At 39.5% G+C, this 26,288-nt stretch overlaps 1 protein-coding gene across 3 annotated transcripts in view; it reads right to left on the bottom strand.

The window, feature by feature from the left end:
• Positions 1 to 26,288, bottom strand: part of c14h4orf33 (chromosome 14 C4orf33 homolog) — a 37,150-nt gene that overhangs the window by 5,416 nt on the left and 5,446 nt on the right. For 2 of the 3 annotated variants that reach the window (XM_072584074.1, XM_072584073.1), the window contains exons 2-5: positions 12,043 to 12,243; positions 7,495 to 7,555; positions 6,179 to 6,230; positions 4,904 to 5,103 (exon numbers count right to left, since the gene is read on the bottom strand). In XM_072584074.1, coding sequence (XP_072440175.1) covers positions 4,904 to 5,103; positions 6,179 to 6,230; positions 7,495 to 7,555; positions 12,043 to 12,223 — 494 coding nt within the window. In that variant the 5' untranslated portion in view covers positions 12,224 to 12,243. The remainder of the gene's footprint in view (positions 1 to 4,903; positions 5,104 to 6,178; positions 6,231 to 7,494; positions 7,556 to 12,042; positions 12,244 to 26,288) is intronic. The other variant, XM_072584075.1, reaches the window with a different exon arrangement.

The raw sequence follows: 26,288 nt of genomic DNA, 5'->3' as shown, positions 1-26,288 counted from the left end.
ATTTTAATAAGTTCTTTTTGTAGGGATTAGGGCAGCACGGTGGGTCAGTGATAAGCACTGCTGCCTCACAGTGCCAGGGACCCAGGTTCACTTCCAGCTTTGGGTGACTGTCTGTGTGGAGTTTGCACATTCTTCCCTATGTGTGCATGGATTTCCTTCGGGTGTTCTGGTTTCCTCCTGAAATCCAAAGATGTGCAGGTTAGGAGAATTGGGCATGATAAATTGCCCGTGTGTTTAGGGTTGTGCAGGTGAGGTCCATTAGTCGGGGTAAACGTCTAGTAGTAATGGAATGGGTCTGGATGGGTTACTGTTTGAAGTGTTGGTGGACTTATTGGACCGAATGGCCTGTTTCTTCACTGTAGGGATTCTATGATTCCAATATTTTTGCTACTGCTGATTTGAAGTGGTGTGGTTCATTACTCTCCTGGTCAAATCCTATCACACTTCTTAAATATAGAAATTCTTTAGAAATTCACTAGTTCTCTAACACTAACTTTTATCTAATCAGTTATAACATATGCAGTAATGCCTCTGCTACGTCTTTCCTGGATTTTTGAAAATGTGTGGATGCAATTCATCAGCGTATATGCCTCAAACTTGTTTCATTTAAACAAAACACATTAACCTAATTTTTAAATTTAAATACTTTCACCATAATGATTCATGTGATATCTACCCATTCTATTTGTATTGAATATCTTTGTCATCACAATGTCGTTATCTATGTTGTTATTCTGTCTATCCTACTGACATCAGAGCCTTCATTTTTTTGATGCTCCTGTAAACTATATTTCAATTTGTTTCATTTTTTGATAACTTAACAGCTTATCTTTGTCTTCCCAAACTCTTTTTACTCCCTCCTAATGTTCCCATATTTTTGTCCTGTGATGTAATCTTCTGCTGTGTGTGCTTAATATATGCCGCTTGCTCCATTTTCAGTTGGTTCTTCAGATGTTTACAAATCCATGGAATTTCATTAGTGTATAGTTTATTCCTTTTAGGAGAATGTTGCATTCTACAGCAGATCACTCTAAATAGAGTCATAGAGATGTACAGCACAGAAACAGACCTTTCAGTCCAACTCGTCCATGCTGACCAGATATCTCAACCCAATCTAGTCCCACCTACCAGCACCTGGCCCATATCCCTCCAAACCCTTCCTATTCATATACCCATCCAGATGCCTTTTAAGTTGTACAATTTGCGATTGTACCAGCCTTCACCACTTCCTCTGGCAGCCCATTCCACACATGCACCACCCTTTGCATGAAAAGGTTGCTCCTTAGGTCTCTTTTATATCTTTCCCCTCTCACCATAAATCTATGCCCTCTAGTTCTGGACTTCCCCACCCCAGGGAAAAGACCTTGTCTATTTACTCTATCCATGCTCTCTGTAAGGTCACCCCTCAGCCTTCGTAGCTCCAGGGAAAACAGCCAAAGCTTATTCAACCTCTCCTTATAGCTCAAATCCTCCAAGCCTGGTAACATCTTGTAAATCTTTTCTGAATACTTGTTTCCCATTGTTGTTCTATATCTTTGTCAACTAAGATTGAAGAGCATTTTATTTTCAATTCTCAGCCCTTCAAAGTCAGTTTTTTTGTTTATCTTATGTCTTTCTCTGCTGTAAATTACTAGTGGACACAAGTTCAACGTGCAGGGGTGGGGGTGGGGGGTGGAGTTTAAAAGACATGTGTGAGGCATGTTTTTCACACAAAGCGTAGTGAGTGCCTGGAATGTGCTGCCACGGAGGTGGTAGAAGCAAACACAATAGCAGCATTAAGATGCACCTGGACAAATACATGAATAGGAAGGGAATGGAGGGATACGGATCCTGTAAGTGAAGACACTTTTAGTATGGAAGGGCCAAAGGAGGGCCAAAGGACCTATTTCTGTGCTATATTGTTCTTTGGTCTATCACTTAAGATGTATTGTATTACTGTCACCATTGCCTGTATATTCTTCTACTTTAACTTCTTACATCTAATCCCTATTACTCCCTATTACTAAATTCAATGGACCCAGAAACATTAATTCTACTTTTACTCCAAAGATGCTGCCAGACTTGCTGAGTTTCTCCAGCAATTTCTGTTATTGTTTCAGATTTCTAAGATCTTCTGTTAGTCGGTTGTTTTGTTTACTGAATTTTATCTAGTTGGATTTTTGGCCCCTTGGGGTGGAAAGGAGTCCCGTACACCCTGCAGAACTCTATTCCCTTATCTCCATTATCTATTTCTTCTGTCCAATTAATATCAGGGTAGTTGAAATCCTGCATCTGTACTCTGTATTTTTCCCAACTCCCCACTTTGTCTGCATATTGCTTCTTCTACTCTACTCCATTACTAGCTGTTCTGTACACTACACCTGTTCTTGGGACTGATCCTTTATTATCATTTATCTGTATGCACATAATTCTGTTTTTGACCTGCTGATAACTGTATTCACTTTTTTCCATTGTCAGCTCCCTCTATATCTTTTCTAAATATGCTACACCCTGCAATGTCTCATTATCAGTCTTCACTTTATTTCATTTGGTACGTCTCATTAATTCCTACTATGTCTGATTCCTCTCAAACCTTCAGTTCCTCTGCTTTAATTGAGACACTGTGTACATTACTGTCAAGACATTTTACTTCATGCTTGATAGGATTTCCTCTTACTTTAAGTTTAACTATCATTTTACTTCCCTATACTATATATTCTCATGCCATCAATGTCCTCCCTTTCTTTATTCTTTCCAATGTTCTCCTGCCCTACTTTGTTTACTGTTTGGCTGCACAGGGTGGTACAGTAGCTCAGTGGTTAGCACTACTGCCTCACAGAACCAGGCACCAGGGTTTGATTCGACCCACAGGTGACTGTCCCTGTGGAGTTTGCACATTCTCCCTGTGGTTGTGTGGATTTTCTCTGGGTGCCCCAGTATCCTCTCACAGTCCAAAGATGTGCAGGTTAGATGGATTAGCCATGGGAAATGCAGGATAGGGTAGTCTTGGTGAAATGCTCCTCAGAGGATTGGTGTGGACTCAATGGGCTGAATGGCCTGCTTTCACACTATAGGGATTTTATGACACATTTCTTGTAGCTCCCTCACCCCATCCTTGCCTTTGCCAAATCCCCAAATATTGATCAATGTTATTTGAATATAAGTAAGTAAATTAGTAGAAATCATTGAGGCTATGAGGCCACATTCAACAGCAAGTTAGATTGGACAGCATTCATGGTAAGATAAAGATTCACTTTCTGATCTTTCTTCCAGGCAAGGAAAATTTCCAATGGATGGATGATGGCACCTTCTAACATCAACCTTTCCCTCAATTGATGCCAACAAAAGAGAAAAGAGTGGTAATATAACCTCATCTTCCAAAATTCCTTAGATCAGTTAGTCACCAACAAAGTCTGCCCGTGTGATGTATGTTGGGGTGGCACTGTCAGAAGTGGGCCTCATAACTTTCTCATGACAATCAATTGCCCAGAGAGGAGAGGACTGTAAAGAAGTTTGCTTCTGCTCCTTTTATGGAAATGACACTACGCCCAGTTCTGGTTTGTTTAGCTGTGAAACAAGATTTGGTGATGTTTAGGTCAGGGGTTCTTGGATGAAGAAGTTAAAAAAAAACTTATCTAGTATTGGAATTATCATTTCAGTGTGAACCCAAGAACAACTTGAAATCTAATAAGTAGTGGTTTGTTTCAAGAATTAAATTAATTGATTTTACAGTAAATGTGTGTTACTATAATAGCATTTAATGTTTGGGCACTCCTGAGTCAAAAAAAAGGTAAATCTGGTTCTTCAATCTTAAATAACTACTTAGCATGAAATTAGCATTTCATTTCTTTAGTGCACAACCATAATTGACAAGGTATGATACTGACAGTTAAAACTGCATCTTTGCAAATTAAAACTAGCTATCATCTACTCAGAATAAATATTTGTAAATATCTCCCTGGCTTTATTACTTCAATAACATTGAATAGGACACAAAAACCTCTACCTCATGGTGTTAGGTAAATTTAATCCAACATTTTAGATTATCTTTTGCCATTTTATCTGAAAAGTAAATATCAAATTGTAAGGCATTAACAATTTCTTTAATTTCGTATTTCTATCCAGTTCTTTTGTTGTTCCTCAAACACCTTCAGCATTTAAGATATTTTCTGAAAATCTCCTCAGATTACTCATTTTTCCCAAAACAGACTGCACATTTTCTCCAAATATTGTTTTATAATATGTTGTTTATAGATTCCCTGTTTTCGTTGCTTTTTTAATGGATTAATGTCCAATATCCACAAGTGGCATAAGATCAAAAAATTTACTGTGGGTGAAATTGCAAGTGCTAACATCCGACCATTCTATGGTACCACAACAATTGAGGGATCAATGCCTCCAATATTTATTTGCATGCAAATCCTAGATAGAAATTAGATGACCATATCTTGGGATGCCTTGCATTGAAAATATGAGTGAATAAAAAACTGAATTTATATATATAAAAAAATTCAAATGCAAAAAACTAAATTCTATTTTTCAGATGGCAATTTAATAATTTGAATAAGGGCATGCGCATGAAATGCTCTATTGATGGTGAAGGGTAAAAACATGGCACTTTAACAGAAACTAATAAAGCGTACAATAAAAATCTTATGCAAACTATTACAATACACAGCAGGGACTGTGACACAATTATCCACTGCTTCAGGTATACATAATTTATCGTCTAGCTGGAGCACACATTAGAGTGAAGAATTTTACTGCAATATGCTTTGGTGAATCTGATTATTGTAAAAGTCAAATTGTTGTCTGTGGCTACTCATAAGTCAATGTCTGCTCCAAGCATAATAATTTGCAGTTGTATCAAATATTTATACATTGCAGACAGAAAGAGCATTAAATGGCAAATGTCTGTACTTACAAGTCAGGCTGTTGTCCCTTCTTCAATTGTTCTTTAGGTATGGGGTACAAAGCCTCGTAAACTCTTTTATCACCAGAACCATGGATTGCATAGGCATTGAATTTGTTAACACCAGGGGGAAAATAGTTCCATGGGAGAAGTGCTTTGCCTTCCCAGTTTTCTTCATGAATTGTACAGTCATATTTTAAATCTAGTTCTTTCTAATGTGAAGAAAAAAGTTATAGTTTGATGTTTTTGAGTTTTAGTTTCATTTAGTTATGCAGTTGCAAAGATATTCTTAATAATTGAACCTTAAAAAACTCTCGGGCCAAAAAACTTTGTGAAAGTAAAATTTAAAATATAGATAGATATTCAAAACTAGAAATAATAGCTAGACTATGGAAACCCAGCATAACAGCACAATCAGGTTGTAGACACTACCTTAACTGCAGCTGAAAGTGTATTAATAAAGGTCGAAACCATAACTGGGAAATACATCCAAGTAAGAATGCTGTCCTTTTGTCCAGAGCATCAGTCTTTAATTTGCATCCCGCTTCATAGGTTAGAAATCCATCTTCTGCTGCTATCAGTAAAGGCCTTAAATAAATTTGAAAAACTCTAGGTCTAATTCAACAAATTGCTTAGTATTAAGTGAGAGGTTCTCTCTAAAGGTCAAAAGTATGGCTGGTGTGTAAAACTACAATGTGACACCAATAGAGGAGAGAATGCTCTTCTAAGGTTGTGGTGAGTTACAGAATCCATTCAACTTTTACTTTTTGGTTTTAAAACTCCTGTATATTCTGTAGTAATCAACCATCAGTTTTTAAACACCCTTCATTTCCTCTAAATTTAAAGCTGCACTCTTTCAAGAAAATAAATATTAGGGATAGCAAATCCTAAAACCACTTCATAAAAATGAGTTTACACTGTCGTTCACTTGTCGCGCAGAGGAAGTTTGGTTCAAAAGTGTACATGTGAAGCACTGAAGGAGGGAATATCTACAAAAAATAACCTATTAAAAATCTGGTTTCTAAAATTCCATATGTAGTCTTTCAATTCACCCCTGCAACTACAACAGGAGATTAGCTGAACAATCAGAAAAGCTTCATCATCTACAATTCATACCAGTTTTCCCCTGACCACATACAGCAGTTACAGTGCAATGCCAAGGAAGTCCCAATGGAACTTCAGGACCATAGAAATTGTAAGACCATTTGTTCTTGCCACCTTTGTAAATAAGCCAATTTGCTAGTCAATAACTATAACACTATCATCATATTGCTTTCTATAACTCACCTTCCATGCTCTTCCTTTACCAGCAAGCAATAGTACTAAATGTTGTCCATGTCTAATAACATTGAAACAGAATGTGTTGTTAATACTAAATCCAATCTACTACACAAAAAGAAATTGTACACCACCATTTAAGACTAAAATCGGTAAAAAGACTGGAATTCTCAATCAACCATTTTGCCAAGAATAACAGCTCCTTAGATGAAGGAAGGAAAATTAAAGATTTATTTTTCATAAATTATCAGCAGTAACTATACCAAGCCAAATCAAGATAAGTATATATTATCGGGATACTAAAGAGAGTAAAATACTGTTATGATGTTGAAGGTGTGTACTGTACCTTTAAGAGAGAGTGAATGCTGTTTGCACTGAGTGTTTGTAGGCACCTGTCATGTGACTGACTAGCAGTGTCAGAGTGTACTGGAAAATTGAAAATATGTAACATGGGGCTGTGAAGTAAATACCTAAGTTTTAGTCGCTAATGTTGACAACCATTTGAAGTTAATCAATCAGCTGAAATTATGTCCCCGGGTTCTAAAACCCAATCGATTTTGAATTTACTGTTTTGCCAACATTGAACCAATGAGATGATCCGATGTTCGGGGTATAAAGAAGCAGGCATTTTGAGAGTTAGCCAGAGCGAGGCCAACTGCCATCGACAGAGCAACTGGCAGCAAAACACTCTCTATCAATGGTACCTTTATCATATGAAACACCTTTGCAACAAAAGACCGAAGACAGCCCAGGGAGATCTACAGCTAGAGGAAGACAGACACCAGAGATGATAGCCGCTGTGTAGTTTTGAAATTAAGTTGATGTAATTTTAATATGGGTGGTTATTGGAACAGTATATTGTTATAGAGTTGGAGGCAGATAAGAAGTAGTTAAGAGAAAGGAGGCCTGGAGTTATAAATAGTTGTTTAATGTTCACTTTTAGGGTTAAAGAATAAATTGATAATTTTTCTTGAAATAGTGGAATCTGGGAGTTCTCTATCTCTCATACTTTAACAGATTATGAGGCGAGGTGAGCTTTTCTGGGTGTTTGGTTTAATTAGCAGCGGGGTTCACCACTGTGTCATAACAATACATATTTTCAAATAAATAGTCACAAATTAGTCAGTCCAGCAGCAACATGCCTCAAACTTATTTATAATGCACGTGTATATTTTAATTAAAAGGGTTACAGTTTAGTTAATACCAAAAGGGATTTTGGTGGAATATTAGTATTTATACAAATAAATGAGAAAGTATGCATGAGTTGTAACACAGAGATTTAAAGATTTTAAGATTATAGTGATGAAGAAAATTCTAATACTTACGGACAGAGTTCCACTTCAAGGTACAGTTCTTTGCTGCTATTCAAGAAAAATGCTTCTACAACTGTTAAACGTGAAACATGAAAAAATTAAAATGACAAATCACTGTTCAAATGAATATGCTACTTTTCTAAGCTACTATATCTGTTTCTTGGGATCGGATTAGCTTCAAATGTCGGTGTCTATGCCCATAGTCATCAATTTCTTTTAAAAAATGCATGTTCTAGAACTCACTGATGCCGGGCATATGGTGGCCTGATTGAGATTAAGAATATGGAAAAACAAAGTGCTTTTGCCCTGGAAGTTTCCAGATGTCCAATGTGAAAACAAATATAATGTAACAAAATAAATAAAAATAGGGAAAGAATGACATCAGTAAGAAGGAAAAATGACAGCTTTGATTTAGAAAAGTTGATATTTTTTAAATCTCCTATAATAATTCATTACCTGAATGATTGAAACTCCACACATAAGTTTTCTTTCATTGCCTGAGATTGTTTGACCATCAGAAACAACAATCAGATTATTCAATGGGACTTATTCTGTTAATTACTGATTGTAACTTTCTGTTGAAAGTTTAAAGTCTATGTATCTGCTATTGCAGCTACTTCATAAAATGACATTTCACAAGTCAGGTTGCTGAAACCATGTCTTCATCAATACTGCCTGACCTGTTGAGCATGTTCAGTATTTTCTGTTTTTGCTTTACTTTCCAAAACCGACTCAGTAAGTAAACAGACAAGTCAGAGTATGTGGTAACAACTGCAAACAAATAAACAAGAAATTGGCTTCAGTGGCTTTGGGTTATTGAAGGAAGAATAGACCAGGATTCTGATACTAAGTGACCCATGGTTTAAACACATGTATGTGTATATAGGGTGAGAATAGCGTTGTTTGGTTGGGATTGCCCTTGTGCTTGATTAACTTGAATGCTCAGGTGATTCATCCAGGTGAAACACCTAAGGATGTCCAGCATCAGTGGAGCTATCACCCTCAAAAAGGAATTTATACATTCAGGTAAAGAGAAAATCAGGTAAGATCTAAGTGAAATCAATCTTCACTTAGCCAGCCTTGTTTCTAATTTTGACCCAAATTTTCAAAATGGTGATTGATAATTACACTTGCGTATACACATCTCTTGACTAACTTTGACTCTTGCATTTTCATTGGTTTCTAATTTATACACTGAGGAATTTGTTCATCATTTCAGCAGATTGCCAGCCAGAGGTGCAGTGGCAGTCTTCATCTTTTTTTCAGGATTGAGCTTCATTTAAGTAAAAACGATGAGCTAACCTCACCAACTATACATAAAATATGCATCATTCTCAGGCTCACCAAGTTGGGCTAATGCAAACCTAGTCAGTCGCAAGGTAGTTCCTTCAGATTGGTCAACCTAGTTACTACACAGCAGCCTGTCTTTTGCTTTGATATTAGCATCATTCTGCTCAGTTGTGAGGCAAGGGAGATAAAGTCCTTCCCATTATAAATAAAAATTGCAAATAGAAAGGCTATGTGAGTGGATTTCCAAGTGACATTGAAAGAAAATCTATCTGCTATTGTTTGTTTCATCCAACACAACTACAAATAAATACTCTGCAAATCAATATTGCCACTGCTTTTTAAACATAAGCCAGCATTTCACGTGAAAACACAATTAAATGTTGTTGACAGGCTCAATGACTTGGAAATAGCTCACGACCTCAAAAAAGACACAAGAGGAGGATCTGCCTAGAATCTGAATAAAAAAACACATGCAAAATACAAAGGTCTGCAAAATCTCAAGTACGCGGTAATGAAATGAATAAATTGTATTTTCAGCCAATAGTGTGTGATTCTGTTCTCCCTGCCATAGGAAGGATATTGTGAAACATGAAAGGGTTCAGAAAAGATTTACAAGGACTTTGCTAGGGTCGGCGGATTTGAGCTATAGGGAGAGGCTGAATAGGCTGGGAATATTTTCTCAGGAGTGTTGGAGGCTGAGGGGTGACCTTATAGAGGTTTATAAAATCATGAGAGGCATGGATGGATTAAATAGACAAGGTCTTTTCCTAGGGGTGGGGGGAATCCAAAACTAAAGGACATAGATTTAAGGTGAGAGGAGAAAGATTTAAAAGGGGTAACATTTTCATGCAGTGGGTGGTGCATGTATGCAATGAGTTGCCAGAGGAAGTCATGGAGGCTGGTACAATTACAACATTTAACACAGCATCAGGATAGGCAGATGAATAGGAAGGATATGGGCCAAGTGCTGGCAATTAGAACTAGATTTATTTAAGATATCTGGTCAGCATGGACCAAAGCATCTGTTTCTGTACTGTATATCTCTCTGACTCTATGACTGTCGAGAGAATACTGTCTGAACAAGAGAACCTTTGGGGAGAAGATCAAACAGCACTTACATCTCAATTAGGTTTTACGAAATAATAAATATTAAATTTTATTTATGAAGTTCCATTTTGTTCAGTATCAGTAAGATATGTGCTATTTTTGCCTGCAGCTTGCAGAATAAGTACAAATTAATCCCTACAACATGCACTTCTAATACTGATAATGCCATCTGCATCTTAAAATATTGTATAGATAATATCAGTGACCAAAGTCATGAAAAATCATCTCAGTGTAATTGGTTGCTGTAATGTCACGTTGTGGTTTCCTTGATTTTGACTGTCACTTTGCTGGCAGAACTCTGCTAAGTCATATTCAATGTAAAATTAACAACATCATCAAACCTATTATAGAAAATACTATGACCAAGAATTTCAGATGCAGAAGAAGAGTTTCATTTGTGTGCACAATAATGTGCCTCATCACAAGGCATTATAAGCAAAGAGGTGTATTTCTTTAAAAATATTTTCCAGGTTCCTAATGCCAGTCCCAGTGGCAAGAACAAGCCCCATACACACAAAAAAAAATCCTTTGAATATTGAGTTTAATTGGAAGGACATTTATTTACTAAAAATAGGAGTGATTTTACTAAACTATACCTGTTAGTACTAATGTTCTCAAAAGGTAACATTACTGAACAAACATGATTACAACAAATAAAAGAAAATACATTTAAACAGACTTTGGAATATTATAATAAATTCTGTGATACAGAGATTATTAGTTGTCAGCTTATTTCACAGAGCATGAACTGTTCATGTGTTACACTGAACAATAGACAGAGTTTTATTAATGGGGAAGCCCGATACAGACAATAGGATTATTGGTTGGAAATCTGCCTCAACAGGGGATTGGAAATCATCCTTTTGTGTGTGGATTTAACCAATGTCCATTCCAAAGGAACATTCCTTAATATCTGAGGTGTTCCTGAGGAGTATTACAAACATAATTATATCAAGGTTATCCACACACTTTGTGTCCCAGTGTTTGCATACCAGTCAATGAAAGTACTGTAGACAGCAAGGTGCAACAAACAACTGGGAAAGTAATTGGTACATTGGCCTTCACTGCAAGAGGATTTGAGTTCAGAAGTAGGGATGCTTTACTACAGTTATACAAGCCCTCAATGAGACCTGGTGTATTGCACACAGTTTTGGTCTCCCTACCTAAGAAAGGATACACTTGCCACAGAGGGAGTGCAGCAGAGGTTCACTACACTGATACCGGGGATGGCAGGACTGTCTTTTGGCAAGCGATTGGTTCGGCCATGGCAGGATAGGCCATTTTGGATTGAAGTAAAGAAATATTTCTTTGCTCAAAATGTAGTAAACCTATGGAATTCTCTACACCCAAGATCGTGGAAGCCAAGTCACTGATTAGATTCAAGAAAGAGGTAATTCATTTTTAGGTTTTTAAGGCATCATAGGACACAGGGAGAAAGCGGGAATAAGGAATGGAGAATTGGCCAAGGTCACATCGGAAGGTGGAGCAGAAGCAGGGTTGAAGGGCCAAATAGCCTTTTCCTGCTCCTAGTTTTTATGCTTCTATGTAAACCATGGCACTTTTTGCCAAATTCCATCATACTCCACTCACACATGAAACGGTTAAACTGGAGTTAGCAAAGAATGATTATAAAAGTGCACAGAGAAATGAAACCCAGCACAGTTAAAAACATAGTACCCAATGAGGTGAGTACTATTTCATATAATTGTGCTAATACGTCATATTGCACAGGAATAATGTTTCTTCTCTGGTGATTGCTCTTTTTACAATGAATTCCAGATCTCAGCTGGCACACTTGATGAGTTTCTGACTATGTCAGTGTGAATACAAAGGGTGATTGAAGAGAAATCTATCAAGATTGTTCAGATATACTTTTTCAGTGCCTTCCATGGTCTGGAACAAAGTTTAGTACTTGTCCCAATTCTGCCTCTGTTCATAGCAGTGGAAGGGAGCCAAGGGACAGGCTTGGGGAAGTGCTCTATGGCTATTTTCTGGAAAATAAATCTAAGCTTCACGAGGATGGCAAAGGAAGGGATTGAACTTGAAAACTAAAATCTGCAGTACGACACAAAAGAAGTAAACTAACATTTACTGCAATGGTCAACAAGGCTTATACGTAAGTTTTTGAAAGGAATATTTTAATAAAATTGGCACTTCCTGTACCTTCAAAATCCCACAACTGATTGTAAGGTTTTCCTCTTTTACCAGGTGGAGCTGAAGGATCATTGAAGAAAGGCCCCTCTACCTCCAAAAGCAAGCCTTCATCATCAGGTTTAAGTGACAGTGATATCCCACGGTGACTCACTGGTGAACTATCCCATGTTTTTGTAATTGTAAACTTCATCTGGACAACAATTTAATAGGCTGAAAAAAATATTTTATTTCACTTATTGATTTACTGCAATATTACACCTTTAAAACTATATCTATCCAAAATAAATTCAAAAGTTATTATAAGTGGTCTATATAATTTGTCCACCAATTCACACCCATGAGTGTTGAATAGTGTTGTGCAACTGCTTCATCTAGTAACTTCATCAAGAACTGGCAAAACATAATAATTAAATCATCAAGTTCAAAAGCCAATCATCAGAGAAATGGATATTAGATTTTCAGAAAATATATTTCTTTGAATTTTTTTAACAAAATAAGTCAATGAAATAATATATAAATTACAACTGTTACTCTCAGTTTTTTCTAAATATGAATACTATTGAGTTGGGAGATGCACTGAGAGCAATGCCACAGAAATGAGGAACATACTTAAGAATGCTCGCTGGGCTGCTGGAGTCTGAAAACTGGTCATAACTGATTGTATTCGGTCATTATAGAGGATCAATTAACAAAACAGACAGAAGACGTAAATAATTGGCAAGTCAACAGAATATATGACTGTGACTGCTATCTGATATATAGCTCACTGGTAAATTATATCTTCAATGTTGAATTCAGCTCAAACCGTTAAAGATCTGAATAAAAATGTTATGTTAATTGTATCGTTAACTTTAAGGATGAGGTTGATTAAATATCCTGTGTGCACGCAAGATCTCTTTGGCACAATGGCAGCATTCTGACCTGTAACCCAGGAGGCCCAGGTTCAAATCCCACCCACTCCAAAGGTGTGCCAAGACAGTGATTAGAGAATATCTCCACAAAATATCTCCTGAGTGCTTGCAAGGGCTCTTGTGTCACAATGATAATGTCCCTATCTCTGAGCCAGGAAGTCCAGTTCAAGTCCCAACTGCTCTAGAGGTGTATAATAACACCTCTGAACAGATTGATTGGAAAATCTCTAGCTAGGGCACCAGAATGATTCCTGGGTCCCCTTCAAATCAGTTTCAAAGTCCATGCTGGGGCTCTAGTGCTGCAACTGTCGTGTTCCTAACTCTGAGCTCGGTTCAAGTTCTATTTGCTCAATAGGTGCATAACAACATCACTGAATAAGGTGATTCAAAGATATCTCCTGAACACATATCAATATGTTTACTTATTTCATGTTTGCTCAAAAAAGGGACTCTTACGTCTGATTTGGTAGCATTCTTGCCTTTGTGTAAGAAGGTTGTGAGCTCAACTCACACTCCAGAATTTAAGGACAAAGACCAAATAAAACACTGCTGCACTTTGAGGACACCTCTCTTTTGAATGAAAATTTAAATGGATCCTCTTTAAGATAAAGGATCCCATAAAAAAAGGATTCAGAGGGGTCTTCACCAGGGCCTGACGAATATTGACATTAACAGGTCCATGCAATAGGCCATCAAAGGTCTCTTGTCCCTCTTCCGTGTTTGCATCAACACCTAAGGGTCGTTGGACAGGGACCACATGGTGTCTGCCAGCATGCTCTATGCTTTCTGCAATTAGTGGATCCTGAAGGATGGAAGTTATTTTCAGCCCAGGTAATGACATTTTCATTTGGTTTGATAACTTTCCTTTGATTTTTTTTTGATATTCAGTCCAACTCCTTGTTAAGGTGATGTCAATCAGTTTATTTTGTTTAAATATTGTACTCTTAAAAAGAGTATAAAAAAAGGATGGCTGACATATTTGGTTGGTTGGACAAGTTTCAGTGAACTAACTTGGATTAATCAAAAGATTTTCTGAGCTGAACTTAAACTTTCTGTCCAAGGTCTCTTTGGTACAGTGTTAGCATTCTGACCTGTGGCCCAGGAGGTCCACATTTAAATCCCACCGACTCCAAACATGACAGGATTAGAGAATACCTCCACAAATTTTCTGATCCAGTCAGCTAGGCCTCCAGGGATGCACAAACAGATCTTCACCTCTTATTTGCTGGCTATGACAGTCCTCTATCCCAGGATGTATGTCTGAAGACAGTGCCTAGTGAGACTAATGGCCCAAAGTTGCCTTGTTCCATCAGGATAACCCTGAATATTTAGTTTAGGCACAATAACTAATCACTTGCAATCCTTGGACCTCTGTTTTCAGACAAAGAATATTCCCTGCTTCCATTTAGGAATCTCTGGGGAGAATCCATTGTATCATGTATCTCTATCAAACCTAGCATCAGAAGTCACATGACACCAGGTTATAGTCCAACAGGTTTATTTGAGCACTGCTCCTTCGTCAGGTAAAATCCATCACAGTCTAACACCAGTACCTCCAGATCAAACAGGGAAGATCAATCTGACCATTGTTTCAAGTTAAGTTGCAATAAGCCGTGAGAAAGTACAAGAAAGGAAACAACTTGAATGTACAAAGGAACTTCGATTATCCGAACGTCGATTATCCGAATTTTGGATTACCTGAACAAGATCGCAAGGTCCTGATGCTTGACTGAACAGTGTTAACCGGCATTCGATTATCCAAACAAAATACTCTCTGCCTGTGCCGTTCGGATAATCAAGGTTCCTCTGTTTATAGTGTTTTATCACATCATCAGAATATCTGAAAGTGCTCCACAGAATTTCAAATAATGCATAAAACTGTACCACAAACAACAAATTATATAATGAGCAGATAATAATAACTACAAACTATCCACATTCAAATTGGACAGTGGCTTAGCCACCCAGCAAGAGATAATCATAAAGGATACCTATGCTTAGGCCAAGTTCCACCTTTTTCATTGGTATGTTATAAAAACAAGTTGATTTTTTTAAAAAATCAGACTAATCAGTTTTGAACGCCAGAAGGCCATGGAAGCTTTGGAGAGAGTGCAGAAGGTTCACCAGAATGTTGCCTGGTTTTAAAGGCATTCGTTATGAAGAAATGTTAAAAAGACTAGGATTGTTTTCACTGGAAAGACAGCAGCTGAGAGGAGACCATATAGAGGTCTACAAAATTATGAGAGGCATTGATTGGGTGGATATTCAGAGGCTTTTTCCCACGGTTGAAGTTTCAATTGCAAGGGGGCACAGGTTCAAGGTGAGAGGGGGAGGTTTAAGGGAGCTATACAAGGGAAGTTTTTCATGCAGACAGAGTGGTAGGAGTCTGGAACACACTACCAGTCGAGGTGGTGGAAGTGAGCACGTTGGCGACATTTAAGAGGTATCTGGATAGTTACATGAATAGGGAGGGAATAGACAAAAACGGACCGAATAAGGGCAGAAGGTTTGTTTTTGGTTTAGTTAGGGCATGATGATTGGCACAGGCTTGGCAGCCTGAAGGACCTATTCCTGCACTGTGCTTCTCTTTTGTTCAAAAGCAAATTGTATTAACAACAATTTCAAAGTCATCGCATCAACATTTAAACTGCTCCATTTATTTTGGTAGAAACAGCTGAGCTTACTCACTAGCTCACACATTGTCAAAGTGTATTAAGTGCAAGAACTTGTCCGAGTAAGTACCTTGTCAGTATTTAAATAATGTGAGTAAATTGTAAGGCTTTCTGATTTGCACTCCAAAGATTTAGCTGTCCTAGAACTGCTTCATGAAGAACTGAAAAAGATTTTTTTCAAAATACAGACTTAGATTGAGCAAGGTTATTTACAATTACCTGACCATAACTACTCAGCTCAAATATCAATTGTCTTCTGGTGTAAATACCAAAAAAAAACAATGAAAAGTTCTTTCACTTCAATGGCCTCTGAGCCAAAGCTGAACTGACGACCATAGATATGCATGCTATTCAGTTTGTGATGACTGCGGTGGTACCACTCTTCACCAAATTTCCAGATCAGTCTCTCTCTTCAGTTCCCAGTCAGCCAAGTGCTCAATCTATCATAAGTGTTGAAGAGGGAACTCTAGAATATGTTAAGCACTCTATATGTTGGCAGCCAACTCTCTCCAGAGTCTGGCTGAGTTTTTCCAGCAATTTTTGTATTTTGTTTCTGATTTCGGCATCCATACTGTTTTTTGTTTAGTCTTCAAGGGCACTCTAAAACTCTTATTGAAAGCCTGGCAGCATTTAGGACAAGTTGAAAAGCACAGCAGGTCAGGCAGCATTGGAGGACCAGGACAGTCAACATTTTGGGGATAAGACTTTCATCAGGAGAGTGTGTGTGTGTGCGCGCTAAGAGACAACTAAGAGGGTGGGGGTGGTGGGTAGGGTGGAAGGTAGTGGGGAAGGTGATAGGTGGATGCAGGTGTGCGCTGATGATGATAGGTTGGAGCAGAGGGTGGATTGGATAGGTAGGAAGGAAGATGGACAGGTAGGAAAGTTCAAGAGAGTGGTGCCAAGTTGGAGGGTTGGATCTGTGATGAGGTGGAGAGAGGGGAGATGAGAAACTGGTGAATTGACATTGATACCAAGTGGTTGGAGGGTCCCAAGGTGGAAGATGAGGCACTCTTCCTCCAGGCATTGGGTAGCTCGGGTTTGGCGGTGGAGGAGGCCCAGGAAAGGGGGAGTTGAAATGGTTGGCCACAGGGCAGTGGGGTTCTTTGGTGCGTGTGTCCCAGAGATGTTCTCTGAAGCATTCCAGAAGTTGGCGTTGTGTCTGCCCAGTGTAGAGGATACCACATCAAGAGCAATGGACACAGTAGATGAGGTCTTTGAATGTGCAGGAAAATCTCTGCTGGATGTGGAAGGATTCTTTAAGGCCTTGGATGGAAGTGAGGGGGAGAGGTGTGGGAAGGGAAGGTGCCAGGAGTGGAGGGTGGGGCATGGACCTAACAAGGGAATCATGGATGGAATGATCTCTGCAGAATGCTGAAAGGGGTGGGAGGGAAATATGTCTCTGTGGTGGGATCTGACTGTAGGCGGCAGAAATGATGGAGGATGACGCACAGTATCCAGAGGTTGGTGGGGTGGGGGGGCGGGTTCTATTGTTGTTGCGGTTGGAGGGGTGGGCTTTAAGGGCGGAAGTACGAGAAGTAGAGGAAGTGAGGTGCAGAGCAATGTTGACCATGTGGGAGGGGAAATTGCGATCCTTGAAGTAGGTCATCTGGGATAGTCTGGAGTGGAATTGCTCCTCCTGGGAGCAGATATGGCAGGGGCGGAGGAATTGGGCGTAAGGGATAGCGTTTTTACAGGAGGGGGCAAGGACAAGCTGTAGTCCAGGTAGCTGTGGGAGTCGGTGGGTTTGAAGAAGATGCCTGTGTTGAGTCGGTTGCCGGAAATGGAGACAGAGAGGTCCAAGAAGGGGAGGGAGGAGTTCAAGATGGTGAACTTGAAGTCAAGGGCAGGTAACAGACTAGCATGGGGTGTCCAAGTGGAGAGAGTCTGTTGGAGGCAGAAGAAGGGGTCCCCAGAGGTTGGATGGAGTCACAATTTAGGACGAGCTTATTGTCTATCACATAGAATGGCAATGATTTGTTTGTCACACTGCATCATTATTTGAATGACAATGTCTTAATGATGAGGCTAAGAGACAGCAGAGAAGGAAAAATAAGAAAGTAAATTCTGCAATCCAGATTCCATAACTTGAGATATTTTTATTACGTTGGACTGTAGAAATACAAGGGATTACTGTTATAAATCATGTGCATTGCCATCTATGAAAAATAGTTGGTCATTTTGGAAAAATTCCAATAAACGCAGTGATTTTGCAAAATAGGAATCAATAATTTTGCTTTTAAAAGTTTTAATTTTAGATTCTTTGTTCCTGAAACATCATTAAAATATCTTCTAACAGCAGAAACAAAAACAGCATTCAAGAATAGGTGGCAATATGACTATTATGTGAAATGTTTAGCATTATATTGCAACAGTGAACAAAATCCACTCTGGGTGCAAGACAAGGAAAATGACAACTATTGTAATGGACAAGTACCAGCAGTTACTGGAGACAAATGAAGTTCAAGCAAGCTCTTTCATGGTTCAAGGGACAAGAAAGTGAAACACAGTGAACAAGGAGGATGAGTGGCATGTCATTTGAATAGCTAAAGTGGAAATGACAGATATTTGTGTAAAGTTGGAAATAACGTCTGCTGTTGGACTTTTGATGACTATATAACAGTCAGTATTGCATATCATCTTTCCAATTGTTCACTTTAAGAATTCATCATTCATTTGAAGCTAATGTTCTCCTTTTATCTGTCTAAATGACTTTTAATTGGTCATAATGCTGGCAAACAATAAGGAGTTGTAAGACATGAGCTAGAATATGAACTAGAATTGGACCTTAGCATGAATCTCAGCTAATTTAATCCCTTCTCCTCCAGCCATATCGAGTCACACAGTCATAGAGTAATACAGCAAGGAAACAGACCCTTCGAAAAAACTACTTGATGCCAATCAAGTTTCCCCAAGCTAAACTGGTTCCACTTGTCTGCATTCGGCCCAAGTCCATCTAAACCTTTCCTATTCATGTACCTATCCAAATTTCTTTTAAATGTTGTAACTGTTGCTGCATCCATCACTTCCTCTGAAAATTTATTCCACACATGAATCACTCTCTGCATGAAAAGGGTGCGCTTCAGGTCCCTTTTAAATCTTTCTCTCACCTTAAAAATATTCCCCCTGGTTTTTTTTAACTCCCCACCCTCAGGAAAAGACCTTTGCTATTCACCTTATCTGTGCCCCTCATGATTTTATAAACCTCTGTAAGATCACCCCTCAACCTCCTATGCTACAGTGAAAAAGGTCCCAGCCTCTCCTTATAATTCAAACCCTCCAGTCCCAGCAACATCCTGGCAAATCTTTTCTACGCCCTCTCCAATTTAATAGTAACCTTCCTATAGTAGGGTGACCAGAACTGAACACAGTACTCCAAAAGTGTCCTCACCAACAATCTGTACAATCCCAACATGACGTCCAAACTCCTATACTCAGTGGGCTGAGCAATTAAGGTACTAAATGCCTTCTTAACCTCCCTGTCCACCTAAAAGCCTACAAAATTGTAGAAGGACTAGACAGAGTAAATGGAGGAAAAACATTCCCGACGAGCAGGGAATCCAGAACCTGAGGTTACATTCTAAGGATAGAGGGTAGGTCATTTACAACTGAGATGTGGAGACATTTCTTCAACCAGAGAGTGGCAAGTCTGAGGAATTCGATGCTTCACAAAGTGGTTGAGGCAAAAGCATTGAATGTTTTCAAGGAGATAGTTCTATGGGCTAAAGGAATCAATGAGTATGGGAACAAAGTAGGAGCAAAGTACTGAGTTGGTAGATCAGCCATGAACATAGTGAATGACAGGTCATACTTGAAGGGGTGAATGGCCTACTCCTGCTCTATTTTCTATGTCTCTGTGTTTCTTAGAGGTTCATAGTGTTATAAAGTGTCCAGTTAGTTACTTCTCTATAACATTTAATGCATGACAATGTAAATACTCTACTATTGAGAAGGAAACCTTAAGTCTTGTTTTGACATTTCAACAATTTGAAGTAAATGGTTCAAAATAATGAGAGATATTAATTTACATTGATATGTTTTGACAATCTCAACCAAGTTTCTATTATGGATAGATCTACAGAAATAGACAATCCTCAATTTAGCAATCACATTCAAACAGTTATAAGTAGTGGCTGTGAGAATTTTTTATTCTGGCATGAGCATAAAGGAGGGTTAATGAAAAAAAACGTAAAAATTCAAAATTGAATCATCATATTCCAATTTGAAATGCATTGAAAACTCTGTGTTACCACATCGCAAATATAAAATCTGTAATAACAATCTATATGTGAACCCATGGGATTAGTTACACCTATCAGTGTTGCAGTGATATGTCTGGAGATCAATACTTCCCCCAAACATTATCGAACATCATCTCAGATACCAGTAAAAACAAAAGTACAGTAATGTGGTACTGTAACAATAATTACACTAAGCACTAAAACTTTCATATTAATAAATAATACATAATATAAATGAGAATCTGTATGCTTAAAGAATTTTGTATTAATTTTATTTTACATACTGATGTAGATTTCAGCCAAACTCTCCATATTACCCGGTGACAAAAGACTCAGTGGAGTCCCTCTCTACCCAATCCTCACAGATGTATTGTAATCAGACCCTCTCAACCCCACATAGCCAGAAACATACACTTTCTCCCATTCTCTCCCATTCACTGACTTAGCAGCCAGTCTTCTAAAACCCCACCACACATTCGGTCTCTCAGACACCCCTTCCTTAACCCCAACCCCACGCATGCATCCCCCTCTTCAATACTGTTTCCATCCTAATCACACATACCCCTATTCAACACTGCTTCCTCCCACTCACTTAATCAGCGATCCCTCTTCCCCATTCCCTTCCCCACTTTTGCAAAACAGAGTCGCCAGTTAGGGGTAGGGAACCCATGTAAAACAGGAGCAGTAGCATAGAAAAACCGAAAGCTACCAGTTAAATTCATGGTTCACTTGTATGACCTGCAAGTTTTTCTAATTCTCAGTCCACATTTGCCTGCTTCTAGCTGTGCCAAGTTAGTATCCTCAGCAATCACCACTAAGGACGCTTTCTGATCATTGAGGGGGCTTTGGATTTATTTTCCATGTTGAGTTTTTTAAAAATTTGTTCACAAGCCTTGATGTCCAGACCAGCATTTATTACCCATTCATAGATATTCCTGAGAAGGCGGGAGTGGTGAGCAGCCTTCTTGAACCACTTCAGTCCATTTGTTGTGGACACATCCACAATGCTATTAGCCAGGTGATTCCAATATTTCGACCCAGTGATATTAAAGGAATGAGCATATATTTCCAAATTAGGATGGCGAGTGGCTTGGAGGGAACGTACAGCTGATGATCATGTTCCCATATATCTGCTGCCCTTGTCCTTCTAGATGGTAGTGGTAATGGATTTGGAAAGTGCTGTCTAAGGAGCCTTGGAGAATTTCTGCAGTACATCTTGTATACGATATACATTGGTGTTTCTGTGTCGTAGGTGGAAGGAGTGAATGGTTCTGTATGTGGTGCCAAACAAGCAGCTGCTTTGTCCTAGATATCAAGCTTCTTGATTGATGTTGGAGCTGCATTCATCCAGGCAAGTGGGGAGTATCCATCACATCCCTGACTCCAGCTTATTTTACGCCAAATGACCATCAATAACAACAGGTCAGCTGTCCATCCCTTGGATGGATTTACCACGGAGTTTTTAGCCAGGTTTGGCATTTGCACATCAGGATCAAGATATCCCCTCGAGGGATTATGGGATCCCCTTGTGCAATTCTATGAATTTTACTTAGTATCATGGTTACTTTCAATAATGAAGGGTGAACCCAACAAAGAAAAAGAGAAAGAAAACTGAAAGAACCGTGGATGCTGTAAATCAAAAACAAACCAGAAATTCCTGGAAAAGCTCAAGAGATCTGGCAACATTTGTGAAGAGAAATCAGAGTTTTTTTTGTAAATATATTTATTAGCAAATTTTTTTAACTTTACAAACATATAAAATTATTGAAAAATACAATCAATAGCAAATATTAGTATAATAAAAAGAAAAAAACACAAATTACAATACAACTACTGCCTACTAACTACCAACCTACCCTATAATACAAAGCAAACCCTAATACTGTGCAAAGCAACACCAAACAAAAAGAAAGAAAAGCAAAAAAAAACAAAATAACCCCCCACAAAATACAGAACAGCTGTGCTCGGTGCAAAGCTCGCAAATAAATGAACGGGAGCACTGTATATTTACCCATATTAACTCAGGAGACCCCCTCCAGGGCCCAGGGCTTGACAAATCTAAACATCCTAGTAAAACAAACACCCTAGTTAAGATAACTGACAAATCTATATCCAACTAACTCAAATAGGGCTGCCATGTCTTATAAAAATGGTCTGTTATGTGGTGCACTGTGTTTGTGAAAAAGTCCAAGGGAATGTGCTCCATAATCAATTTCTGCCATCCCAGCAAGCCCGGCGGGTTCTCAGACACCCAGTTCATCGGAATATTCTTCCGTGCACAGTATGCAAGAATATTAAATAGTTTCTCCCATGCCGTCTAAAGATGATAAATTTGGGAAACCTAAGAGGGGAGATATCAGGTCTACTTTGACTTCAGTCCTCAATACCCTCCCTATCTCTCCCGTCACAGTGCTCCAATAAACACGGAGCCTGTGGCATGTCCAGAAGCAATGGTTAAGAGTACCTACACTTATTTTACATTTGGGGCACACTGAAGATGTTCCTTTTTTAAACTTCACCAGACCGTGTAGTGCCAGATGAGCCCTGTGCAGAACTTTTAACTGCGTAGCACATGTCCTATTACAGATTTAGATCTTTCAAGTATTCTCCCATATGTTCTCCCATGTTTCAGAAGAGATCTCCACCCCTAGCTCTTGCTCCCAGACCTCACATAACCAGTTAATATCCTGCCAGGCCCTGCCACCCACTAACCGAAAGGTTGCTTCTAGAGTATAGCAACAACCTCTCTGTGTCGGGCTTATAGGGCTTAGTGAGAAGCGTAGTCTTCTTCTGGATGAAATCCCTAACCTGAAAAAAATCGGAAAAGATCTCTGCTGGGCAACCTGTATTTGAGGCTCAGTTGCTCGAAAGACATCATAACCTCCCCCTCAAACAAGTCTCCCAAACTAGTAACTCCTCTCACTGCCCATAGTTTGAACCCTGAGTCCATCATTCCTGGTCAGAACCTTGGCATGCCAACTGTATATGTAAGTGGATAAACAGCCCTCACTCTGATGCATCACCCTCCATGCCTTGACTGTACTAATAACAACGGGGTTCCGGCAGTGGTCCATAACTGTCCTCATCTTATCCATGAACAACAGGTTAATAAGAGGGCACTTTGCCTGGGAGGCCTCAATATCCAGCCATATTGAGTTTGGATCATTGCCTTCCCAATCACAGACAAAGGACAGCAGGGAACTCAATTGATACCTCCTGGGAAATCAACTCCTCCCCCTCCTTGAGGCAACTGCAATTTAGTAAGTTTGATGAGGGGCCATCCATGATGTCAGACAAAGGAACCAAACCACCCCATAAGCTTCTGCAGCGTTGACCTGGGAACATTATAGGGAGCATATGCATAGGATAAAGCAAACAAGGAAGAGCATTCCTCTTAATGAGAGATATTCAGCCCAGCCATGAAATTGGAAGAGCCTCCCACCTCTGAAGATCTCACCTAATATTGTTGAGAAAATGAGCACAGTTGGTCCAAAATAACAGATCAAACTTGGGATTAATAAAAATGCCTAGGTATCGGAACACTGCCCGTAACCACTTAAAAGGGAACTTAGGGCCACCTTCAACTTCTGGCATATCCTTAAGGTTCCCCAAAGGCACAGCCTCCAATTTTGCAAAGTTGATCTTATATTCTGAAACAGCCCAAATGAATTGATATATTGTATCAAATGGGGTACGGATTTGATAAATGGGTTCGATAAAAACAGAAGGACGTCATCCGCATACAGTGTAATGTTGTGTGCCCTCGATCCCACTTCCAGAGCGGTTATGTGGATGTTCTGACGAATGGCCTCTGCCAGTGGCTCTATCACCAACATAAGCAACAATGGTGAGAGGGGGCAGCCTTGCTGACTACCCCTACCAATCCTAAAGTTCCCAGACTTCACCCCGTTGATGATGACCGCAGCCAGAGGGTGGCGATATAAAACCTCCACCCACCTAGCAAAGACTCCACCCAACCCAAACTGTTCTAAGACATAAAAAAGATATGGCCATTCTGCCCGGTCAAATGCTTTCTCTGCATCTAAGGAAATCATCGACCCCTGAATCAATCGTTGCTGACAAACTTGGACCACATTCAGCAACCTTCTAATATTATTAGAGGACCTACGGCCCTTATAAAGCTTGTCTGGTCCTCTTTAATAATATGGGGCAACACCCTTTCCAATCTCAGTGCCAGGATCTTGGACAGAATCTTGAAATTTGAATTTAATAGAGAGATGGGCCTGTATGAGGCACAATCCTCAGGAACCTTCCCCTTCTTAAGAATTAAGGAAATATTAGCTTCTCTCAAAGATGGTGGTAGGCATTCATGCAGAGTGATTGTACATCTCCAACATTGGCCCTGACAGAATCCCTATAAACTCCTTATAAAACTCACCCAGGAGACCATCAGGGCCAGGTGCTTTCCCACTCTGAAGTTGCCTAGCTGCCTCCTGTGTTTCCTGAACTGTCAAGGGGAGATTAAGGAAAGAGGCCTGTTCCAAGGTTATCCCTGGGAGGTCCAAGTTCTTATAGAAGGTCTCCATTTTAGCCCTCCTGTCCTCGCAACCTTCAGACCGATACAATTCAGAGTAAAAGCTCCGAAAAGCCCCCGTAATCTTTTTAGCATTGTATATAAGGAGCCTGGCGCTGTCTCTGATTGCAGTAATGGATTGGGGAGCACGCTTTTTCCTCGTCAGGTACGCTAAATACCTCCCTGGCCTATCCCCATATTCGAACAGCCTTTGTCTAGCAAAAGCAAGTTTCTTTCTTTGCGTTTTGTGTCAGTATTGAATTCAAGGCAGCCTGGAAGGCCGTGATCCGCTATAGCTTCGTCACCGAAGGCCGCACAAAATGTGCCGCTTCGGCGGCTTTCAACTGCGTCTCAAGTAGACACTGCTGTTCCTCCTTCTGTCGTTTCCGGCTAGCCGAATAGGAAGTAGTTAATCCCCTAGCAAAGACCTTAGCAGTCTCCCATAGCATGGACGGACTATTAGCCGTGCCTGAGTTGATAGTCAAGAATTCCTGAAACTCCTTCAAAAAGTATTCCACAAATTTGGAATCCTTAAGGAGAAAAGGGTCCAAACGCCAGTGCCACAAACCTAGCCCTTCATTCTTGGTCTTAACCTCCAAATATACTGCCACGTGATCAGAGATAGCTATATTCCCAATTTTATAACCCATAATCAAATCCAGAAGGGCGAGGAAGCCAGAAAGGGGTCAATCCTCATGTGACATTTGTGTGGGTTTGAAAAAAAGGTGAAGTCCCTGCCGGTAGGGTGAAGACATCTCCAAATATCCACCAGCCCCAACTTCTCACATAAGTCAACCACTTGCTTGGCCTGCGAAGAAATAGTTGGGGCCCACTGTCGGATCCAAAAGACAATTAAAATCCCCCCCTATAATTATGTGCCATGATCCAAAAGCACTCAACTTAAAGAAAGCACTAATCAAAAATTTGAGGGGTTGTGCCGGAGGACAGTAGACATTTAAAATGCCATATTCCTCCCCATGTATCAGGGCTTTAAGTATCACAAACCGTCTCTGCTCACCTTTCACCTGTTCTAATGTGAACAGAAGATTTTTCTGGATATGTACCACCACTCCCCTACTTTTAGTAGTAAAGGATGAAAAGAATCCCCGGTCATAACTCCCCTGCTATAATTTCAGGTGTTTTCCCATCATCAAGATGGGTTTCCTGAAACAAAATGATATCAACCCTTTCCCTCTTAAGGCTAGAAAGCACTTTTTTCCTTTTAACAGGCAAATGACTTCCCTTAATGTTCCAGGTGCACCATTTAATAAGACACTTAGCCATATCCCCTTTCAGAGACCCTTGAACTCCTCGAAGGGACAACCCTGCTTACAAAGCGCCGAGCATAAGTAAATAAAGACTCATGGAGTCAAAGAAGTATATATACAAAAACTACTCGATCATAACTATAAAGAACTATTACGACCAAAAAAATCATAAAGAAAACCAACTATAAAACCTTGAATAGAAGCCTCTTCCCGCTGCCCATAGAGGGCACTCACCCTATCCATTCTCTCTTTCACAGCTCCTTCAAAGCTGGACTGTGCCCCAGCCTTAAGCCAGAAAGAAAAACAAGGAGATGATCCTTAAGTCAACAGAAAAAAGACCAAGTCAGGATGAGCACTCCGCCCATCCCTGGCTTCATGTCACCCCTACTTGTGACTAAAAGAGAAACAGAACAAACAAAAAAAAAAGAGGTAGAGTCAACAAAGAACATCCATAAAATTTTCCAACAGAAAGTCCAGTTATTAAAAAATAAGAACAACTTATTCCAAGGTCTTTTCCCCCCTTTCCAAAAAGAAAATTATTAGGAAGAAAGAAAGGAATTTAAAAAAAAGGAAGGGAAAACATAGGGAAAGATAGAAACATTAACTGTATTCTTCAGGCCAATCCATCTATT

This window comes from Chiloscyllium punctatum, chromosome 14 (genome assembly GCF_047496795.1).
Source record: "Chiloscyllium punctatum isolate Juve2018m chromosome 14, sChiPun1.3, whole genome shotgun sequence".
Classification (NCBI taxonomy): Eukaryota; Metazoa; Chordata; class Chondrichthyes; order Orectolobiformes; family Hemiscylliidae; genus Chiloscyllium; species Chiloscyllium punctatum.
The sequence above is the reverse complement of the archived record's forward strand: the minus strand, read 5'-3'. Positions and strand labels throughout refer to the sequence as shown.